This window comes from Triticum urartu, chromosome 5 (genome assembly GCF_003073215.2).
Source record: "Triticum urartu cultivar G1812 chromosome 5, Tu2.1, whole genome shotgun sequence".
NCBI classification, from domain to species: Eukaryota; Viridiplantae; Streptophyta; class Magnoliopsida; order Poales; family Poaceae; genus Triticum; species Triticum urartu.
Genome location: NC_053026.1, coordinates 511722609 through 511739674, shown reverse-complemented (window position 1 = coordinate 511739674; position 17066 = coordinate 511722609). Strand labels below are relative to the sequence as shown.

Below are 17066 nucleotides of genomic sequence, written 5' to 3'. Positions count from 1 at the left end.
ACCCCTACTATCTGCCACGGGCGGCGGGTACACACAACCGCCATCGATTAGGACACCGTACGGCACAACACAACCAAAAAGATCTTCATAATACCCAAGCATCCACCGGAAATCAGGACGCCTGGCGGGCAGTTCCGCGCATCCCTCCCCTGCCAACGCGAGCCTCGCCTGAATCCGCAAGGAATCCTACCACCCCAACCCCGTGCGGCGCCCACACACAAAGGAACATGGATCAAGAGTCATGGCATATGGTTACCTGGTTGGCCAAAGTGTGATGGACACAATTGTGGCAATTTAGCTAAAAGAGCATGACAGGTGGGCTAGGTGACTAAGTGATTATGAACCGAACACAATCGATCTTGCCTGAGTAACCCAACAACAGAAAACATCATTGGACCGAACAGAACTTTGATTATCTTCAAGATAAGCAGCTTAAAGACCACCAGGCACATGCCATGTCATGGCCCTTGTGTAATCCACAGTAAAACTATATTGACGTAATATGCCCACCAAACAGAAACCTTTTACTTTTGTAAAACATTGGTGATATGAAACCTTCAGTTGCTCATAACTGTATTGTATGGGCCACGCAGATACATGATAAGTTACGGTACAAAATGACAAACTAGAGCATCTCATACAACATTTAACTTTAAATAACCAATTCCAGTTCTAATATAGGCTCGTCATAGTGTATCTGGTAAAGCCTGAAAAACAATTTAATCAAGTTGTCCATTCCCACCCATGAGGTAACATAAGCAAGGAAGAATTTGCAAATTGATGGTTTCAGATTGATATATAAGAAACTGAGACCCACAAGGTTTATCGCCTAGCACGAGCCATCAGTTTACCTTGGACGGACCTGGAAGGAAGTGGAGGTCCAATTTGACTGAGTATCGGTCATGCATGTCAAACAAATAACCTGCAAAAAGAAGCGCCATTGTTTATTTCAAACCCACAACCAAACAGGTGTCAATTTCGTGCTATAACACTGACATATTTTGGGATAGTGAGACACAAACAAAATAAGGGATTATGCTAACTGTAGAAAGTATGAAATCAATCATCTAGGGGACAACGTTGATGCACTAAAATACTAAAAAAAAGGAAAAATAGTAGTAGAAATACAAGGCACTTATCTCAATATTCAGGTAAAAGTTATCTGGCAGATGCTGGATATGAAATGAATAAATGCTACACTTATATTTGCAAGATGTGTGATATATAAACAATAGTTAACACGCAACCTACTGGAAGTGAAACATAGCAGAAAAGAATAGAGCAAAGGGATGTATTCTCTATTCTGCATGCAGATTCTAGCATGTAAACTCTAGCTCAGTAAGAACAGGAAAGTTATGCAAAGAAAAAATGAAACAATCAACAAGGGCTGACAACAGCTGTAAGTACTTATGTAAGAGTCACAACTTGGGAACACAACGATATTGATACAAAGGATGTGCAGACCAAAGCTCAAAAGAATTGGTAACGTAAGTATCAGGTATAGAATACTAGTAGAATGTAAGGGACACAGTTTCGGCTGACAATGATGTTATATTCACCTTGCAGAGACTTCATGGCAGAGAAGGCTTGGGCAGGAGTTTCAAAGTCAACATAAGCTATTACATGTCGATTATTATATCATGTGTTGACCAGCCTTACTGCACAGAACCCAGTAAAAGGGCGAAATATATCTAGAGAAGCAAGAGTCAAGTAGGTGAAGCACTAAATGGTGCAAGCTAAAACACAAAAGGAAAGACTGAGACACAAGATTGGTAAGAACATAAACATACAACATAGTTCCCTTATTAATAAAATGACAAATAAAGTGAAAATAATAATGGCAAAGGATACGTGCAAGTTCCCGTCTAGTACAGTTGGGTGGGAAACCTTCAACATGTAGGGTGCTTGATGCGTCTAAAGGAAGATGTGGCTCATAAGAACCAACAGAAGGCATCTGTAAAGATGCACCAGGTCAAATAAAATAATCCACTACTTCACATTTACTGATGAAGCTGCTACTCTTAATGAGGAACAAGGAATTATTGTGTTACCTCATTGTTTATGTAAGGCCCATAAGGCAGTCCCGTTGATTCATTAAATCCAGCCATTTCCAGCTCAAAACCAGTCATTTGCGGTCCAAAAGGCATGTCTACAGAAGGGTGTAATAACTAAATTATATGCATGTATATGTTACTGGGAATGAATGAACTTCTAAAAGCCATTGAGCGCCACGTGACTCGTGATTGCTAACAATCAGGGCTAAAGGGGGACGGATCCCTCCCTTAACTGCCCACTGTTAGGTAGAAGTGAGACCACTCCACCAATAAACGCGGATAGCACCCAAGCAGATAGGTAGAAGTGGGACCGCTCCATGAATAAACATGGATAGCACCCAAGTGGAGTCCCCGTGGGGATTCAAACACAGATATGTAGGTTCAACAACCTGAACTCCTACCATTGGGCTAGCGCTCAGTTCTCAACTCATGATTGCTTGAAATTATTAATTGTACCTACCATTTAAAAAGCAAGCCCGATAAAAATAAACAGGACAGCATTAACTAAAGTGTGGATCTAACTATATCACATATATCAAGAAATGAACATCTGGAGAGGGGGAAAAGGCAATCTCGTTGTTACGGCATTACCAATGTGAAAGGGATTTAAATAAGTTTAAAAAATGACGAGCATTTCAACGTTTCAGTATCGTTTGCTAATGATGACCTCATTTGTCATCTATGAGGTTAAAATGGACATATGCACGCTGATTTTTCATAACACGCATTAATAGGACAGCATTAACTAAAGTGTGGATCTAACTATATCACAGATCAAGAAAGGGACATCTGGAGAGGGGGGAAAGGCAATCTCACTATTACAGCATTACCAATGTGAAAACGGTTGAAATAAGTTAAAAATGACGAGCATATCAATGTTTCAGTATCGTTTGCTAATGATGACCTCGTTTGTCATCTATGAGGTTGAAATGGACATATGCATGCTGATTTTTCAAAACACACGTTAACATGAGAGCATTAACTGAAGTGTGGATCTAACTATATCACATATCAAGAAAAGGGACAATCTGGAGAGGGGGAAAAGGCAATCTCACTGTTACAGCGTTACCAATGTGAAAAGGGTTTAAACAAGTTAAAAAATGAGGAGCATATCATCTACGAGGTTGAAATGGACATATGCACGCTGATTTTTCATAACAAGCATTAAAGATATTCACACGCATTGATAAATGTAGGGGACTTTGTGAGATGACAAAAATCTAAGCTGCCAACTGAAGAGATGGTGATTTATTAAACCTATCATGCAGCTCAGAAATGACAACAAATATACAACTAATGCCCAAATGGCAATTAGTCATACTCAATAAAATATTGGAAGGGTACTAATAGGAAAGAGGAACTAGCTTTATGAAACTATTAATTGCTGCGTCAAAAGTAAGGGTGCGACCGTGCTACGATGCAGCAGCATGCAAAACCTAAGCTAGATCGACCAGATTGACATAAGCACTCTTGACCAATTCAAGTTTTTAAAGATTTATAATATATTTGGTCATATGATGTCCATTTCAAAGCTCTTTAGAACAATAGTAGAAATATGTGCTGTCGGTTTTGCGCCAATGTTTTTAACATAGCAAAAGTTGGGCAACACTTAATCCACATGACAAAATGCTACCAACACCATAGAGAGAAAAATCCCAGAACTGTATCCTATAACTATCCTACTTATGTTCTCAATTCTCATTAACAAATCCAAACCTTCAGTCTAGAAACCTGATGCCGTGATGCTTAAAAACAGGTGCAATCTAACAATCAACAACATCTTGATTATCGATGTTGAACCATGCATAAGAGAAACAATCGCAGCGTTGACCATTAAGCTTCCCAGAAAAAATCAAAGATATGTCTGTAGCCATATGCTTTTTACATAGACATAACCAAAAGCCTAACCGTACATATGGCCAACAAACAGACAATTGTATAAGCTACCAACATAATAGTAATAATAATAATAATAATAATAATAATAATAATAATAATAATAATAATAATAAACTATTGTATAAACTACAACCATAAGCATCAACAAAATCTACTCGATAAACTACAACCATAAGCATCAAAAAATCTGATAAGGTTGCATTTCTCTTTGCTAAACTTTTATATGAATCTGCAGGAACAAAACAAAGAATTAATCTAACAGAGGCAGAGCATTAAGCAGTAAGCACAAACCAAAGTAGTCACTATGGTGACGCTTGAGAGGAGGGGGGCCAGCTGGCAAAGGCGGCTGTGCCACCATGTGTACGGCATGTGGGTGATGCAGCGCCGCCACCGGTGGAGGTCTGGCACACAACAGCGGCTGGCCCATCATGTAATCGGCATGTGGAGGCTGCTGCACCGTCATTGGTGAAGCGACATCATAGAAGGATGGAGGTGCCATCATGGATGGAGGACCCCCGGGGAAAGGCAGAGGTGCCATCACAGGTCTGCCTTGTAGGGGCACGGTCATGAGCAGCTCCCGCAGGGGCATCGGCACCACCGTGTTTGCCCGTTGCATCACCGGGGGTCCTTGCAGGGGCGTCGGAGCCATCATGTTCACGCCCTGGACCGTCTTCATCACAGGCGCGCCTTGTGGCGGCGGCGGCGGCGGGGGCGGCAGCACCGTCAAAGACCCTTGCTCGGTTGGGAGGGCCCCAGAGCGCCATACAACCCGCCGCCGCCGCCGCGCTGGCCTGGTGGACCGGGTTGGCGGCGAGCACCGGAGAGTTGGGGTTGGCCACGGCAGCCTGGTGGACCGGGTCGGCGGCGGGCGCGGGCGAGTTGGGGGCGGCGATGGAATCCTGGTGGACCGGATGTGCGGCGGACGCAGATGAATTGCGAGCGGCCATCTCTGGCGGCTGGTGGCGGAGAGAGCAGGACGTGCCGGATCTACTTGCCGGAGTGGGTTAGGGTTTTGGGGGCCGGCGGCGGGTGCGAGTCGGAGGAGGCGCGGGCTAGGGCTAGGAAAACGAGGCATCCTTATATACGACGGCGCGCGCTCCGGGTTGCCGATTTTGGCATCCGGCCGTGGCATCGGGGTCGCCGTTGAGGAAGGAAACGCGGAGACGGCGATGTGCCTGGCGAGTGTTGAGCGCGCGGTGGCGGCAGTGCAAAATGGGTGCGAGGGTTTCGCGTGCTGGGCCTGGGTGGGTTTCTGGTGCAAACTCTGTGGGCCCATAGTGCAGGTTTTCGACTGTCCATGGCACAGAATTGGATACCGACCCCTCACAAAAACAGAATTGGATACCGAGGTCCAAACCCCGCCCACTCATGTATACCAAGGGAGCTCATCGACTGTGCTACGGCGTCATGGAGGGAGGAACTTGTTCGCTCGATTTTTTACCCCTTTTGACGCACTAGTAAACATGCACGTGCAAGGCACGTTTCAAACTTAAACTAAGTATCATAAGTATATATAAACAAAACATGAAATATTCTGAAAATATATGGTCAAATAAATACAGTGTTGCAATCATTGTGGATTTATGGTCGCGTTGCTGGACAATAACGAATGTTGTTTCACACATTCGGTGTTCTTATAGGTTGTAAGATAATATCAAATCTACCAATCCTTCCATCACAAAATCTACTGATTTTGCAGACGCATTTTCCTTTTCCTTCCATGGAGCCCTAGCGTTTCATGATTGAATTGTCAGCTATATAAGAATTATATAGACATGACAGTCCATCAGCTACGTAGAATGGCCTCCGTGAGCATCACTCATACCCAAATTGGCTGGCACAAATCTCAAAGAAAAAAAATTGGCTAGCACAAGTGGGGTCAAAACTGCAGCTTCTGCACCGCCTTCTACCTCCTTGAAACGAATAAGTGTATTCAAATAGATGATCGCCTTGCCATCCAGTGTTTGAACTCGCCTAGTGATGACATGTTTATTTTATCGCTCTACCCCCACAAGAGTCAAATGAGGCATACTGTTCATAGTTGCAGTTTGTCCGACAACCTGAAAATTTCAGCAAAGTACTTAATCGTAGAGCTGCATTTTCAACAATTTAGTTGCAATTCACTTTTCTTAAGTGGCCAAGACTGTTAATTTATAGACAACCTGAAAGTGTTCAGAAGTTTCATACATCCTCATGCTCTATGCCCAAATGTATATTGATAATTCAACCAGTTCCCGCTATCATTGAGTTACTACTTAAGCACCAAAAGGAGTCCCATTTCCACCTTCAATCAAATCAGCATACAGGGCTTGAAACTAAGATAGCTGGAAATCCTAGTATTAGGACCAGACGTTAACTTATTAGCAATGTAAGTAGTATCCCAGATAGTACTTGAACTCTCCATGCCTCCCAACCAGTGCAACTCCTTTTGTTTCATTGCCTGCAGTGTTAAAGGACATTGATGTGAATTCGACTGAGCTCATGCATTGGTTCAAATGGATCAACATGTAGACTTGCAGTGCATGACAAGCCTCTAGAATCCAAACGTTATGAAACCAATTTATCTATTTTTTAAGCTTGTCTGAATAGTCATTTTACTAAAAATGTGAAGAAAATAAAAAATGGATAAAATTTTGACGACACTCACCACATCCAGTTTCCATGAATAACCGTGAAGCCAAAGATGTTGATCAGCAATTGCATCTAAAATGTAGCACACACATAAAGCAAAATAATTAGTATTTTGCATCTTGGGGCATCATTAGTAAGCAAAGCAAAAGGATGGACTAAGCAAGTCTTCACAATCTAAGCTGTGGGGGAGCATGAACCAGATATTAGGAGGGGCCAAAATGAGTGTATGACATAAAAAAGGCTAGGGTGATCAGAGACGCCAGAGGGTTAGTAGAACGATTAGCAGAAATATAAGCATATTTGGTAAAATTTCCTCTAGGAAGGGAGGTGGGGGCAAGGACCAGTAGTGTCCCGCCTATGCTCCAGTACTGCATCCAAGGTTATCCCTTTGTACATTTCACTGAACTATTCTGCAAAACATGAAGGACGAATATTTTATCAGCATAATTGCTATAAAAGAAAGATTTTGTACACACAATTCCATTGTTCCGCTAGTAAAGGTATCTTAAGTGATAGGAATTTGATTATATTTTTCTTAGAATGCACATCATCATGGTGAGTCCTGGATTTGCTGCACTCCCTCAATGCAAGCTGTACAAATACAAAATGGCACGGGATTCTAGAAAAATAAAGGGGGTGTTGAACAATCTGAACATACACTCATACACATATGCGCAGTAAAGTTATACAAAACAAATAATTTTTTTATTATCTACATCTTCTTAGTTAGATATATAAGAGAATACCATCACAAGTACTTGAGAACCTCGAGATTCAACCTGACATCATCCAAGCTCCTGATTTGGCTGTACAAAAGTCAACAGAAATGAGCTAAACAAGAAACCGAGCAAAGCTTTAAAGTGCAAACAACTACTTATGGTTCTCCCCTTTCTGAATAAATTAACCAACTATGCACCGTAATTATTCCGAAATTTGACTGCTATTTTTATATCTGATGCTAAAAAATCATTTAGAAATAGAACAATACTGATACTTTAGATTTCCAAACAGTCATAAAGGAAAGATTTTTAAACACCCATACTATATTTATTCTATGTTCACACTGAAATTGTGGTGGTTCTTGAAATTGCTTGTCATCTGGGGGGTCACAAAACAGCAACACAGATTCATACCTTTTCAAAATTATATGTGTGCTAGAAATTTGTGCCTTCTAAATAATGCATCTGACAAGAACATAAAATTGGGTTCACTTACAGGGGGTAAATTGGTTGTATTTGGACAGCAGCAGGAAAAGACTTGCACTCTTCTGAAAAAATCTAAGCATGTTTCTCTGCAATGGAATCTACAAGTTGTACATCCTTTCTAACTGCTCATCAACGACACTGCGAGGGAGCAATTTGTCAGGTAATGTATGGCAATGGAATCTACAAGTTGTACATCCTTTCTAACTGCTCATCAACGACACTGTGAGGGAGCAATTTGTCAGGTAATGTATGTGTCAGATGCTCCAACACTGAGGTTAAAACATCATCTAATACTTTCTGTACAATGAAGTACATTTTGCATCAAAAACCTTTTCTGCTAACAATGCTGGAAAATGTTTAACAGAAAATAGCTACCGATTATGAGAATCTGACTAATGGTTTTGTATAATCAGCATAGAGAAATTATACTACAAAGAGTGAAGTGTTAAACCAACCTCCACTCTAGGTTGTCGGTATAGCAGCTAGCTTCCACCAAGTTAACAATTAGACGGAGAAGCTCCAACTGCCTGCCTCTGGCATGCAACACCACAAAAGATGGCGCCCGCTGAATCTGAGTTTGCAATTCTCGTCACACAGCAGATATGTAACAAAATCTAACACTAAAGAAAAGTAAGCCTCAAAGAACAAAGAGTTGCATTCCTCTCAACTGAATCGCTTTGCATGATACCGAGAAAATTCACAATCTCTGCCAAGTCTGCAGAACCCCAACCATCAGCACCAGGTACAAGCAAGCATTCCTAATCCAGTACGATGAAAAGGGTGGACCAAGAACCGTACGTTAGATCCTACTGTTGTCCTCGTCGCCGTTGAGGCTGTCCGAACCAAGAAGTGTGAGAGGATAGGCAATTAGCTAGGCGAGCGAGATTGATTGGGGCAGGTATTACATGGCCGGTGTTGCCGTTGCTGAAGACGTTGCTGCAAGTACGGTCGCGGTGGATGATGCAGGGGTCGCGGGTGTGGAGGTGGTCAAGGCCCTCAAGGAGCGCCCACTTCTTGAGCGCTTTGACGGAGACGTGCTTGTGGCGGTCGAAATACTCGCGAAGGCTCGCCGAGTTGCAGACCTCGGTGATGAAGTTCAGCACGCCAGCGTCGTGGTCGAGCCAGACCTCGTGGAAGCCTATGATGTGGTCACGATGGAGGGAGCGGAGAAGGCGCACCTCGGCATGGCGGCGGTCGACCATGGCGGGGTCCAGCGCGCGCAGGCGCACCCGGTTCCACGCCACCTCGATGCACTCCTCCTGGTCGAACCTTCTTGACGGAGCCCATCCCGGCATGGCCGCGTACCGCCCGAACCGCCCGGTCGGGTCCACCTCCTGAAACGCCTCCTCGTTGCTGCTGTTCCTCCTGCCGTCGATGACGGGGTGGTGCTGCTGCTACGGTGGCGCGGCCACGGTGGATTTGGGGGCATGTGAAACGGGCGGGTGGGCGAGGGCGGAGCAGAGCTGAGACCGCAATTTGGGAAGGTTGGGACACGCTAATTGGGGATGGGATTAGAGGTGAGAGGTTAGCGCTAATTGAGGGTGGGATTATGTCGTTGCCAAACCAATCTTTCCTCCGCTCGCTAGTGGCAGAGTTTTCGTCCGCCCAGAATAAAATGCTAAGTGTACTTTTGATGTGGGTTTGTGTAATCTTGACCGTTAGATCAAATTATGTTATCTGATCGGGAGGCTGTAATTTCTCCGTGTTGTTCTGTGTAGCTTAGGCTGGGTGCACGTAGCGATGAATATGTTTGCTTGTTTAATAGTAGTAGAGATAAGCTATACTCAGAATTCCACTATGCACTAGTAGAATCTCAGACTTTTGGGCGCGGAACAAAAAATATCGAGGCATATGTATAGTCCGCTCGGCCTACCGTATGATTGTGAGAACAAAACTTAACATAGAAGAATGGCTTGAAGAAAGGGAAGGCTCATCTCACACTACTTCAGAAAACAGTGAGTGGAATTCGATATGGAATGTTTAGGTTCCATCGAAACTTCAAGTGTTCATTTGGTGACTAGCGCGGCACTCAATTCCATCTGGCGAAGTGCTTCATCGCAGGAACATGGCTACCGCAGGAGCATGAGCTCCATGCGGGGCGCATGATACCTGGCGGCATGCTGTTTTAAGTTGTCAGCATGTCCCGTTGTACCTAGGCCCTACCTTTGGACCTAGTGGTCGAACAGTTGAGTATGAACCAGGAGGAGAATGCAAGACATTGTATCTTCACCATGCATGCCACTCTTCAGACTAACGATTTTGTTCGGCTTGTGGTCACATTATGGGTGATCTCGGGGGCTCGAAGGTAAGCTCGACATAAGGTATATTTCAATGCCCCCATGCTATCAATGGTTTCATCACATCTTACTTGGAGGAAATTCAAAGGTTGGCAAACCCTACCCGAACTGCTTCTACTTGGGTTGCACCAGCTAATAACAGGTGGTTATCCTCTCTAGTAAGCTTTTCGAAAGTGAACGTTGATGCCGCAGTGGGACAGAGTGGAACTCATGGGGCAGTGGCGGCAATGAGCACACATTAAAATGGGGTGTTCCAAGGAGCCTCGACAATTGTCTTCCCTACTATATTTCAGACCCAACTACACTTGAAGCTATGGTGGTGAGAGAGGCATTGGCTCTTTCAGAGGATCTTTACAATCAACGCATACATGTGGCCTCCTATTGCAAGATTGTGGTGGACGAAGTCAGGAGTGGAAGTTGCGCACAATATGGTGCAATCATTGGGGAAATCAAATAACGTGCTAGTCCATGAATTTAGGAGCTCAAACTATGAAGCTCACTGTCCAGCGAAGCATGCATTAACTTTAGGGGTTGGCCGTCATGTTTGGTTAGGTTAGCCCAGTAAATTTCCTTTCATCCTTGTAAACGTTGTGATTCCGCGAGATTTTCTCAAAAAAATCAACTTGTCTAAAAAAAGTAGATTTGGCTTTAAAAAGTAAAATTGTCTCAAAAATAGAAAAGTAGATTGAACGTCGGTCATGATCTGGTGGGTTTTTTCCAACACGTTACAATCTCATATTTGTTTGCTCCAAGCATACAATGATCTGCTGCTCTAGGTGTCAGCTTCAAATGTTGCATTCATGTTGCAATTTGCTTTTTGCGTTGATGCAAGCATTGGCTTGTATGTTGAATACGTGCACCAATAGAGATTTGTGAACTTTTGGCTTTTCATAAGACAGGATGAAACCTCTCGGTGGGACTGAACAATGATGACCTAAGCACTTTCACACTTCGGTGTCACCAATTGAAACCACTTGAAAATTTCGATTGAATTTCAATTGGCAATAGAAAGTTGGCAAGTGCTCTTCGGTGGGACCGAAGGGCCATCTCGGTGAGACCGAGGCGCTATGGTTTAAAAAGTGTATCTTGGTGCGTCCGGCTATATGTGTTTTTGTGGGACCGAGAATGACTTTAGGTTTAGGACATAGATGAATGTGAGGGTGTGAAGTGTGATTGAGGATTTTGGAGCAATATCTCTAAGCACTTAAGCAATTACACCATAATAATCCTACATCTATGTAAGGCTTACAAAGACTAACGTAACCCTCCTAACTAATTAATTTTGCCCCCTGATTTTCAGGTGGGTGGGGCCCCTTCCTCCCCCTTCTCCAACACTGATTACCCACGTTACACTTTACATAAAACACGTAACATTTTTTACTTAAGTGTAGCATTGCCCATTACATCATGATCAAAACCTCATCCCCTTTTAATAATATTGGCTTTTCTATGGACTCAATGTGATCTTGGATCACTAACCCATAAATTTAGAGTCTTGAAGTTTTGTCAATATCATTCCTTAGCATTTTGTTGGTCCACATTCACATCACATTGCCATACCTAAATTGAACTTTCCTGAAATATTCTTTGAGTAGGCATTAGTTCAGTGATGTTGTTATGAATTACCAAAATCATCCGGGGATTAGTTGCACTTTCACTTGCGACCCGCGCCGCCGCGCACCACCTCAATGGCGCCATACACATGAACGAGGCACCACATCTAGCCACCTCACGCCTTAGAGCCTGTGATGGCGAGACGATGAAGGCTTGGGTGGAAAGGTGTGGCAACGATAGAGTTTTCGCCCCTGAGTCGGTAGGGAGAGAGACACGGGTGGGGGGGAGGACATCAATTAGTGCATGTTACACGGACAAAATGATAAGAGGACAACATATAGACAAAAGCAACCCCCTTGTGGTTCCCTCCTCATTTTGTACCACCATGGATCATTGTTTATGTTCTTCGAGAGTAGGGATTGTTTTTTAGCTCCAAATCTAGCTCACCCAATTACATGAGAGAGACCTGCCACTTCTGAACCTTTACAGTTCAGCTAAAGAACTCTAATGTTCAAACATTCTCTTCGACACCCTCTCGATGGACAGAAACAACCGCGTTGTTGAACTTGAGCAACCTTTTGGCCCTGCACAACCTCATGACGCCATGCCAACCGACACCAAGCGCTAACAGCCCAGCAGCAACGCCGGACACCCTCCACCCGGCCACCACACAGACATAGGCCAGGAAAGCCGACGGCACGACACACATGGCCACAAGCACATGCAACAATAGTGGCACACGGTAGGGGCACTTCAACATCAGGTGCTTGGCACGGAGCCAGAAGGAGGTGGACTCGAGCAACATGCCAAAGCTATATAGGAAGTTGGCGACATAATCGAAGCCAAGGAAGGAGATGGCGATCATGACAACGGTCGTTGCAGCGATGGCGACCCACGGGGTCCCGGTGTAGGAGGTGCGGCGAGCAAAAACAGCAGGGAGGAGGCTGAGTTCCGCCATCCCGAAGAGCTAGAATGAGCCACTGCTCATCTGGGCTTTAAACATGCCGATGGAGGAGATCGCCACGCCGCCCCCTTCCAATACTTGAGCCATGGGCCCCCTATGATGCCTGCCAGAATAGACAAAATTATATTTCCTTTGAAAGAGCAAAAAAAAGATAGTCAGATCATAAACTGCCATGGTTGTATTCAGCCCGGCTTGATTCTAGAACAAGCATCTCTACAGTTTTATTATGTCCCCTAGAATAACATATCTACGGTTTTATGTCTCAAGAAGGCATTAAAATATTGGTTCGCTAATACTAAGTTGCCCGAGTTTTTTCTTATGTCTCCAAAAAAAGGGCAACAAGGTGGAAATGTATGTGGTGCACTTTTCACTAAACTAAACTCAAATAGTACAAAGTTGTACTAAAGCAGTATCAATTAATATTGATCGGAGGGAGTATCACATTTTAGAATTGCAGGCATAGAAAACCCTAGTCAACTTTGATATAGAATCCAATACTCCAAAGTGGAATTACATGCAAAATCCATATATCGCCCTCTTTGCACTCACTCTTCAAAGTATGATATTTTTAAAATATATTAAATAGTGTTCGTCGTGATTTAACATATACACTTGCAACATTTGGTGGAACAACATACTACGTGTCTCAGATGGAAAAACAATAAACCTAGAATTTGAGTAGTCAATATATATAAGTTATTCAGGCACGCAAAATAAGTGTTTTTACTATGCAAGTGTACATTTTATATCATGGGAACATCGATGAAACTTTGCAAAATTAACATCTTTTTGGAGTAAAGCAAAGAGAAGAAACTATGGATTTTGTGTAAAACCCTCTGCAAACTCCGAGAGCATATATTTCATACATTTTTTGCATAAACCCATTAATATAAAATAGTATAATCACTAAAGTTAAGCTAGATGCACATCATAAAAGTAGAATTTCCCTGATTAGCAATTTCACAGAAGAAAAACATGTTTCAGAAATGTGACGTTTACCCTCGTGTAAGGAGACCGTTGTATAAGCCCAACAATATCGACCAAGAAAAAAACTAGGCACACATACAAAGGAATATGAGCGGCGGCAGCAAGTATATATATATTTATTTGCAAGGAGGCAGCAGTAAGTATATTGATACATAGATATCGTATGTTTTTGTTTCTAATGCATAAGATAGATGATTGCTATTACCTTCGTCTCAAGATATAAGACGTTTGTGCCGGCACATGATAAAAAACAAAGGAAGCAAAGGAGAATGAGAACAAACAAAATGATGAAAAACTTTTGCCCCACAATGATAAGAACAACCTGTAATAATTCTGATACTAAGCGGCATTTGTACGTGCCTGCGGCGTCGACCAAGTAGCCATTGACCCAGGTATCCGGCGGTGCGTCCGTGGCGCCGGTGGTGGCCATAAGCGGCAGCAGGTAACTGATAGCGATCAGAACAACCGCTACTGCCAGCGCCCGGGGGAACGTCCGCTCCGGCCGCTCCACCTTGCCGGCCATGGTGCTTGCGCTATCACACTAGTCGAGGTTCCAGAACATTATGGGACGGGGGGAGTACATGGCAGTTCCTACTGTGGGTTTTTTGAACTTCTCAAAGGCTTTCAACTTATGAACGATTTCTTTCTGCTTGGGACTGAGTTTCAAGAAGACACTGAAGTCTACTAGGCCAGGTAGTTTATCCAAGATATCACCCTTGCAGTAGTGAAGCACGTATTTTGTTAGTTCTCTGAGACTTCTAATAACATGTGCTTTCCTCGTGAAGTTACCGTCATTGCAGCAGGGTCTCTTTGACTGACTTGGTGAATTTATCAGTGACTCCTTTTGAAATCCTGCGAGCTGATATTGATACTTGACTCATTATACAGTCAAGATGATACTATCTTGAAAAACTTTGGGCGTACAAGGTTCAAGATGTTGAACACTTCTGCGACGTGATTCTGAGAAAGTGTATCAGATAGGACTAACGTGGAGTATGTACTCTGCGTAGTGATTCTAGCACATTAGTCGACTCATTCTGAGCTGTATGGCCCTCATCCATTATAAGTAGGTTACGGAACATAAGCAACATGTCCCAGCCAGCATGAAGCTGCAACGGTGCCACCCCCATCACTGTCAATGATCCAAGAAAACCGAGTGTATCCAACCATGAGGATACTCCTATTGGCTTGCCAAGAGTTAAGGATTTCCAACTGATTGGCTTTGCCACCGTTGAAATTCCCTTTTCCATGTACCTAATATGCCTTTAGGAAGTACAACAGGAGGCCTTCCAGAGGGATACTTTGCCACGAAGCTCTGAATGAAACTAATCAGCATAAATGTTTTCCCCGAACCAGGGGCATGAGCTAGAATGGTACCTCCTGGTTTGTCAGAGACTAAATTTTTAAACAGAAAGTGGAAACCTGCCAACTGATGTGCTCTCATCTACTTTCATGTCTTGGATGAATAGAAATGTCTAACGCAATGAGTTCTTCAGCGACTCTAACATCACTAATGACAATATCATCATAATCCTTTGAGCGCATTTCACAAAAATATGATCTTGACCTTGATGCCTGACATGAGGTAAACACAATGTTAATTGATTGTTCCAATGATACATTTAAATTTCATGAATACCATGTAAAATAATGAAAATAATGATAACCAAAGTTCCGTATTTGTTACTAAACCCATGTCTTGCACAATGTAGCCACTAGCCAGGCCACATCATCTATCTATCTATTTATTTATATTGAAAGCAAAAGACGGTAGAAATAGAAAGGTAGACTTGAAGTTCTCACAAAAATGCAAAACATCCCACCGTTTGTTGAACATACCAGCTTATTTATCAATTTTTGGCACAAACTGTTCCGTTTCGAAAAGAAAGGAAAATTTCGAGCACAAACTGCATGTTCCACATCCTACCATTGTTAATTCTCACATACCTGTCATTTTTATAATGCATGGCAACAACACACCTAAAAAAAATGGTGCTTCCACTTTTAGGAGAAGCAACATACACAAAAGTCATCTATTCTTGACGATTTCTTCGACAACACTAGCTCACAAGGGACGTAGGCAGTGATAGCCAAATAAAGAATTCTTTTGGACAACTGTGACTGTAGAGGGATCACGATCTGATATAGCCATTATTCCATAATATCTAAAAACATGAGTGATGGAATCCAATAACGTGTATTTCAACATGTAAAGACAATGCAAGCATCTTGACACTCTAGTTAGTGTCGCCCAATCCTTCTCTTCAACCAGAAATATAAACTAAATGTATATTGCATATACACAGGCAAAACATGGTAAGCATTGGACTAACTAAACTGTAGTACAGTCCTTAGATGTAGAAAAGGTTGTTTTAATTAGATCCATAAATTCCATACAGAAGGGTCCTAGTTCAATGTAGTCAACATTTGAATGGCAAAAGCAAGAACACTTTAGTGGTTGTACCAACTGTCAAGATGGCATACTAATACCCTATTATTTACCATCGCAAATTAAAAGAAGCTGTTCAAATGTTTAATATGTACTAAAATCTCCAGGTCTTCAAAGCTACATGTTGAAATAAGCACATGACATGACCGGTGCAGAGAATATGTTAGGGGGGTCCATACAAGGAATGAGGGGATAAATAGCTATGTGTAGGAAGAATCCAACTACTATAATTAGAGTGTATAGTACAAATACATGATACTAAAAGAATACATTTAGTTTTCTTTTTGTGTCATACATGCACGAAAAGTGGGAAAAAAAACTCGCTAGAAGGAGGGCTTGATCCTCCGACCTTGTGGTTAAGGGCCACACACTCTAGCCAACTAAGCTATTCCAGCTATTTTGATACAAAAAATATTTAACTGTACATATAAAAGCTACGTGATCTCTTCCATGGCAAATTCCATCTCAAGTGATTGCAAAAGGCATCAATTTTCCAAATATTGATGTCAATCCATGAGACTGGAGACAGGCATGATACATCACCAAACCCTCTGCAGCACCTGGATCCGACGAGTTTTGGTCGCGAACTCGCGCGCGCCATGGTGGAGCGTCAGGGTCGCGCCTGCGGGGAGGCCCTGGTCGCGCGTGCTGTCACGGAGCGCCATGGTCGCGCCTGTGTTCACGGCGCCCGTCGGGAAACCCTGGCCGCGCGTGCCGTCAGGGGCGCCATGGACACACCCGTGCTCGCCGCGAGAGCCATGGCCGCACCCGCCCGAAGTCCCTGGCCGCGCGCGCCGTCGTGGAATGCCATGGCCATGGCCATGCTCGCCGCACCCGCCAGGAGGCCCTGGTTGCGCGCGTGCTCAAGCAAGCAGCAAGTGGCGGGAGAGGCAAGAACACACGAGGAGACGTCCTCTTCGACTCGGCGCCGGCGCCAAGCAGCGGTGTGGGCGACGGGGCGGATCCTCGCTGGATCCGAGCAGCCGCTGGTGCCCGATGATGCATCCACCTTCATGGAGGTAGACT

At 43.5% G+C, this 17066-nt stretch overlaps 1 protein-coding gene, 1 long non-coding RNA gene and 1 other non-coding gene across 9 annotated transcripts; all 3 read right to left on the bottom strand.

Moving 5' to 3' along the window:
- Nucleotides 1-873: 873 nt before the first annotated feature.
- LOC125510228 lies at nucleotides 874-1956 on the bottom strand. Its single transcript, XR_007284532.1, has 3 exons — nucleotides 1852-1956; nucleotides 1560-1691; nucleotides 874-922 (listed from the first exon to the last, which is right to left on the bottom strand). It is a non-coding gene; the product is annotated as an uncharacterized LOC125510228 (long non-coding RNA).
- Nucleotides 1957-5523: 3567 nt separating this feature from the next.
- Nucleotides 5524-9298, bottom strand: LOC125510226 (probable serine/threonine-protein kinase WNK5). Of its 7 annotated transcripts, none has more exons than XR_007284531.1 (6): nucleotides 8695-9298; nucleotides 8588-8622; nucleotides 7800-8504; nucleotides 6601-7390; nucleotides 6116-6393; nucleotides 5524-6013 (listed from the first exon to the last, which is right to left on the bottom strand). XR_007284531.1 is itself a non-coding variant. In XM_048675348.1 (2 exons), the coding sequence occupies exons 1-2, from the start codon at nucleotides 9082-9084 to the stop codon at nucleotides 8410-8412; spliced, it is 528 nt and encodes a 175-aa protein (XP_048531305.1). In that variant the 5' UTR covers nucleotides 9085-9291; the 3' UTR covers nucleotides 7414-8409. The 7 variants fall into 7 exon arrangements, 1 of the variants encoding a protein (XP_048531305.1); XR_007284529.1 differs by lacking the exon at nucleotides 8588-8622 and having other exon boundaries at nucleotides 6601-6994; nucleotides 7331-7390; nucleotides 7800-8547; XR_007284528.1 differs by lacking the exon at nucleotides 8588-8622 and having other exon boundaries at nucleotides 7800-7927; nucleotides 8245-8547.
- Nucleotides 9299-16361: 7063 nt separating this feature from the next.
- On the bottom strand, nucleotides 16362-16435 carry TRNAK-CUU. The gene has a single exon. It is a non-coding gene; the product is annotated as a tRNA-Lys (tRNA).
- Between the last annotated feature and the right edge of the window lie 631 nt (nucleotides 16436-17066).

Excerpts from the sequence above, each read along its gene's own strand:
- LOC125510226 (XM_048675348.1), bottom strand. The coding sequence starts at position 9,084 with ATGCCGGGATGGGCTCCGTCAAGAAGGTTCGACCAGGAGGAGTGCATC. Across the intron at positions 8,548-8,694 it reads GCAACGGCAACACCGGCCAT|GAATGCTTGCTTGTACCTGG; the intron begins GTAATACCTGCC and ends GTACTGGATTAG.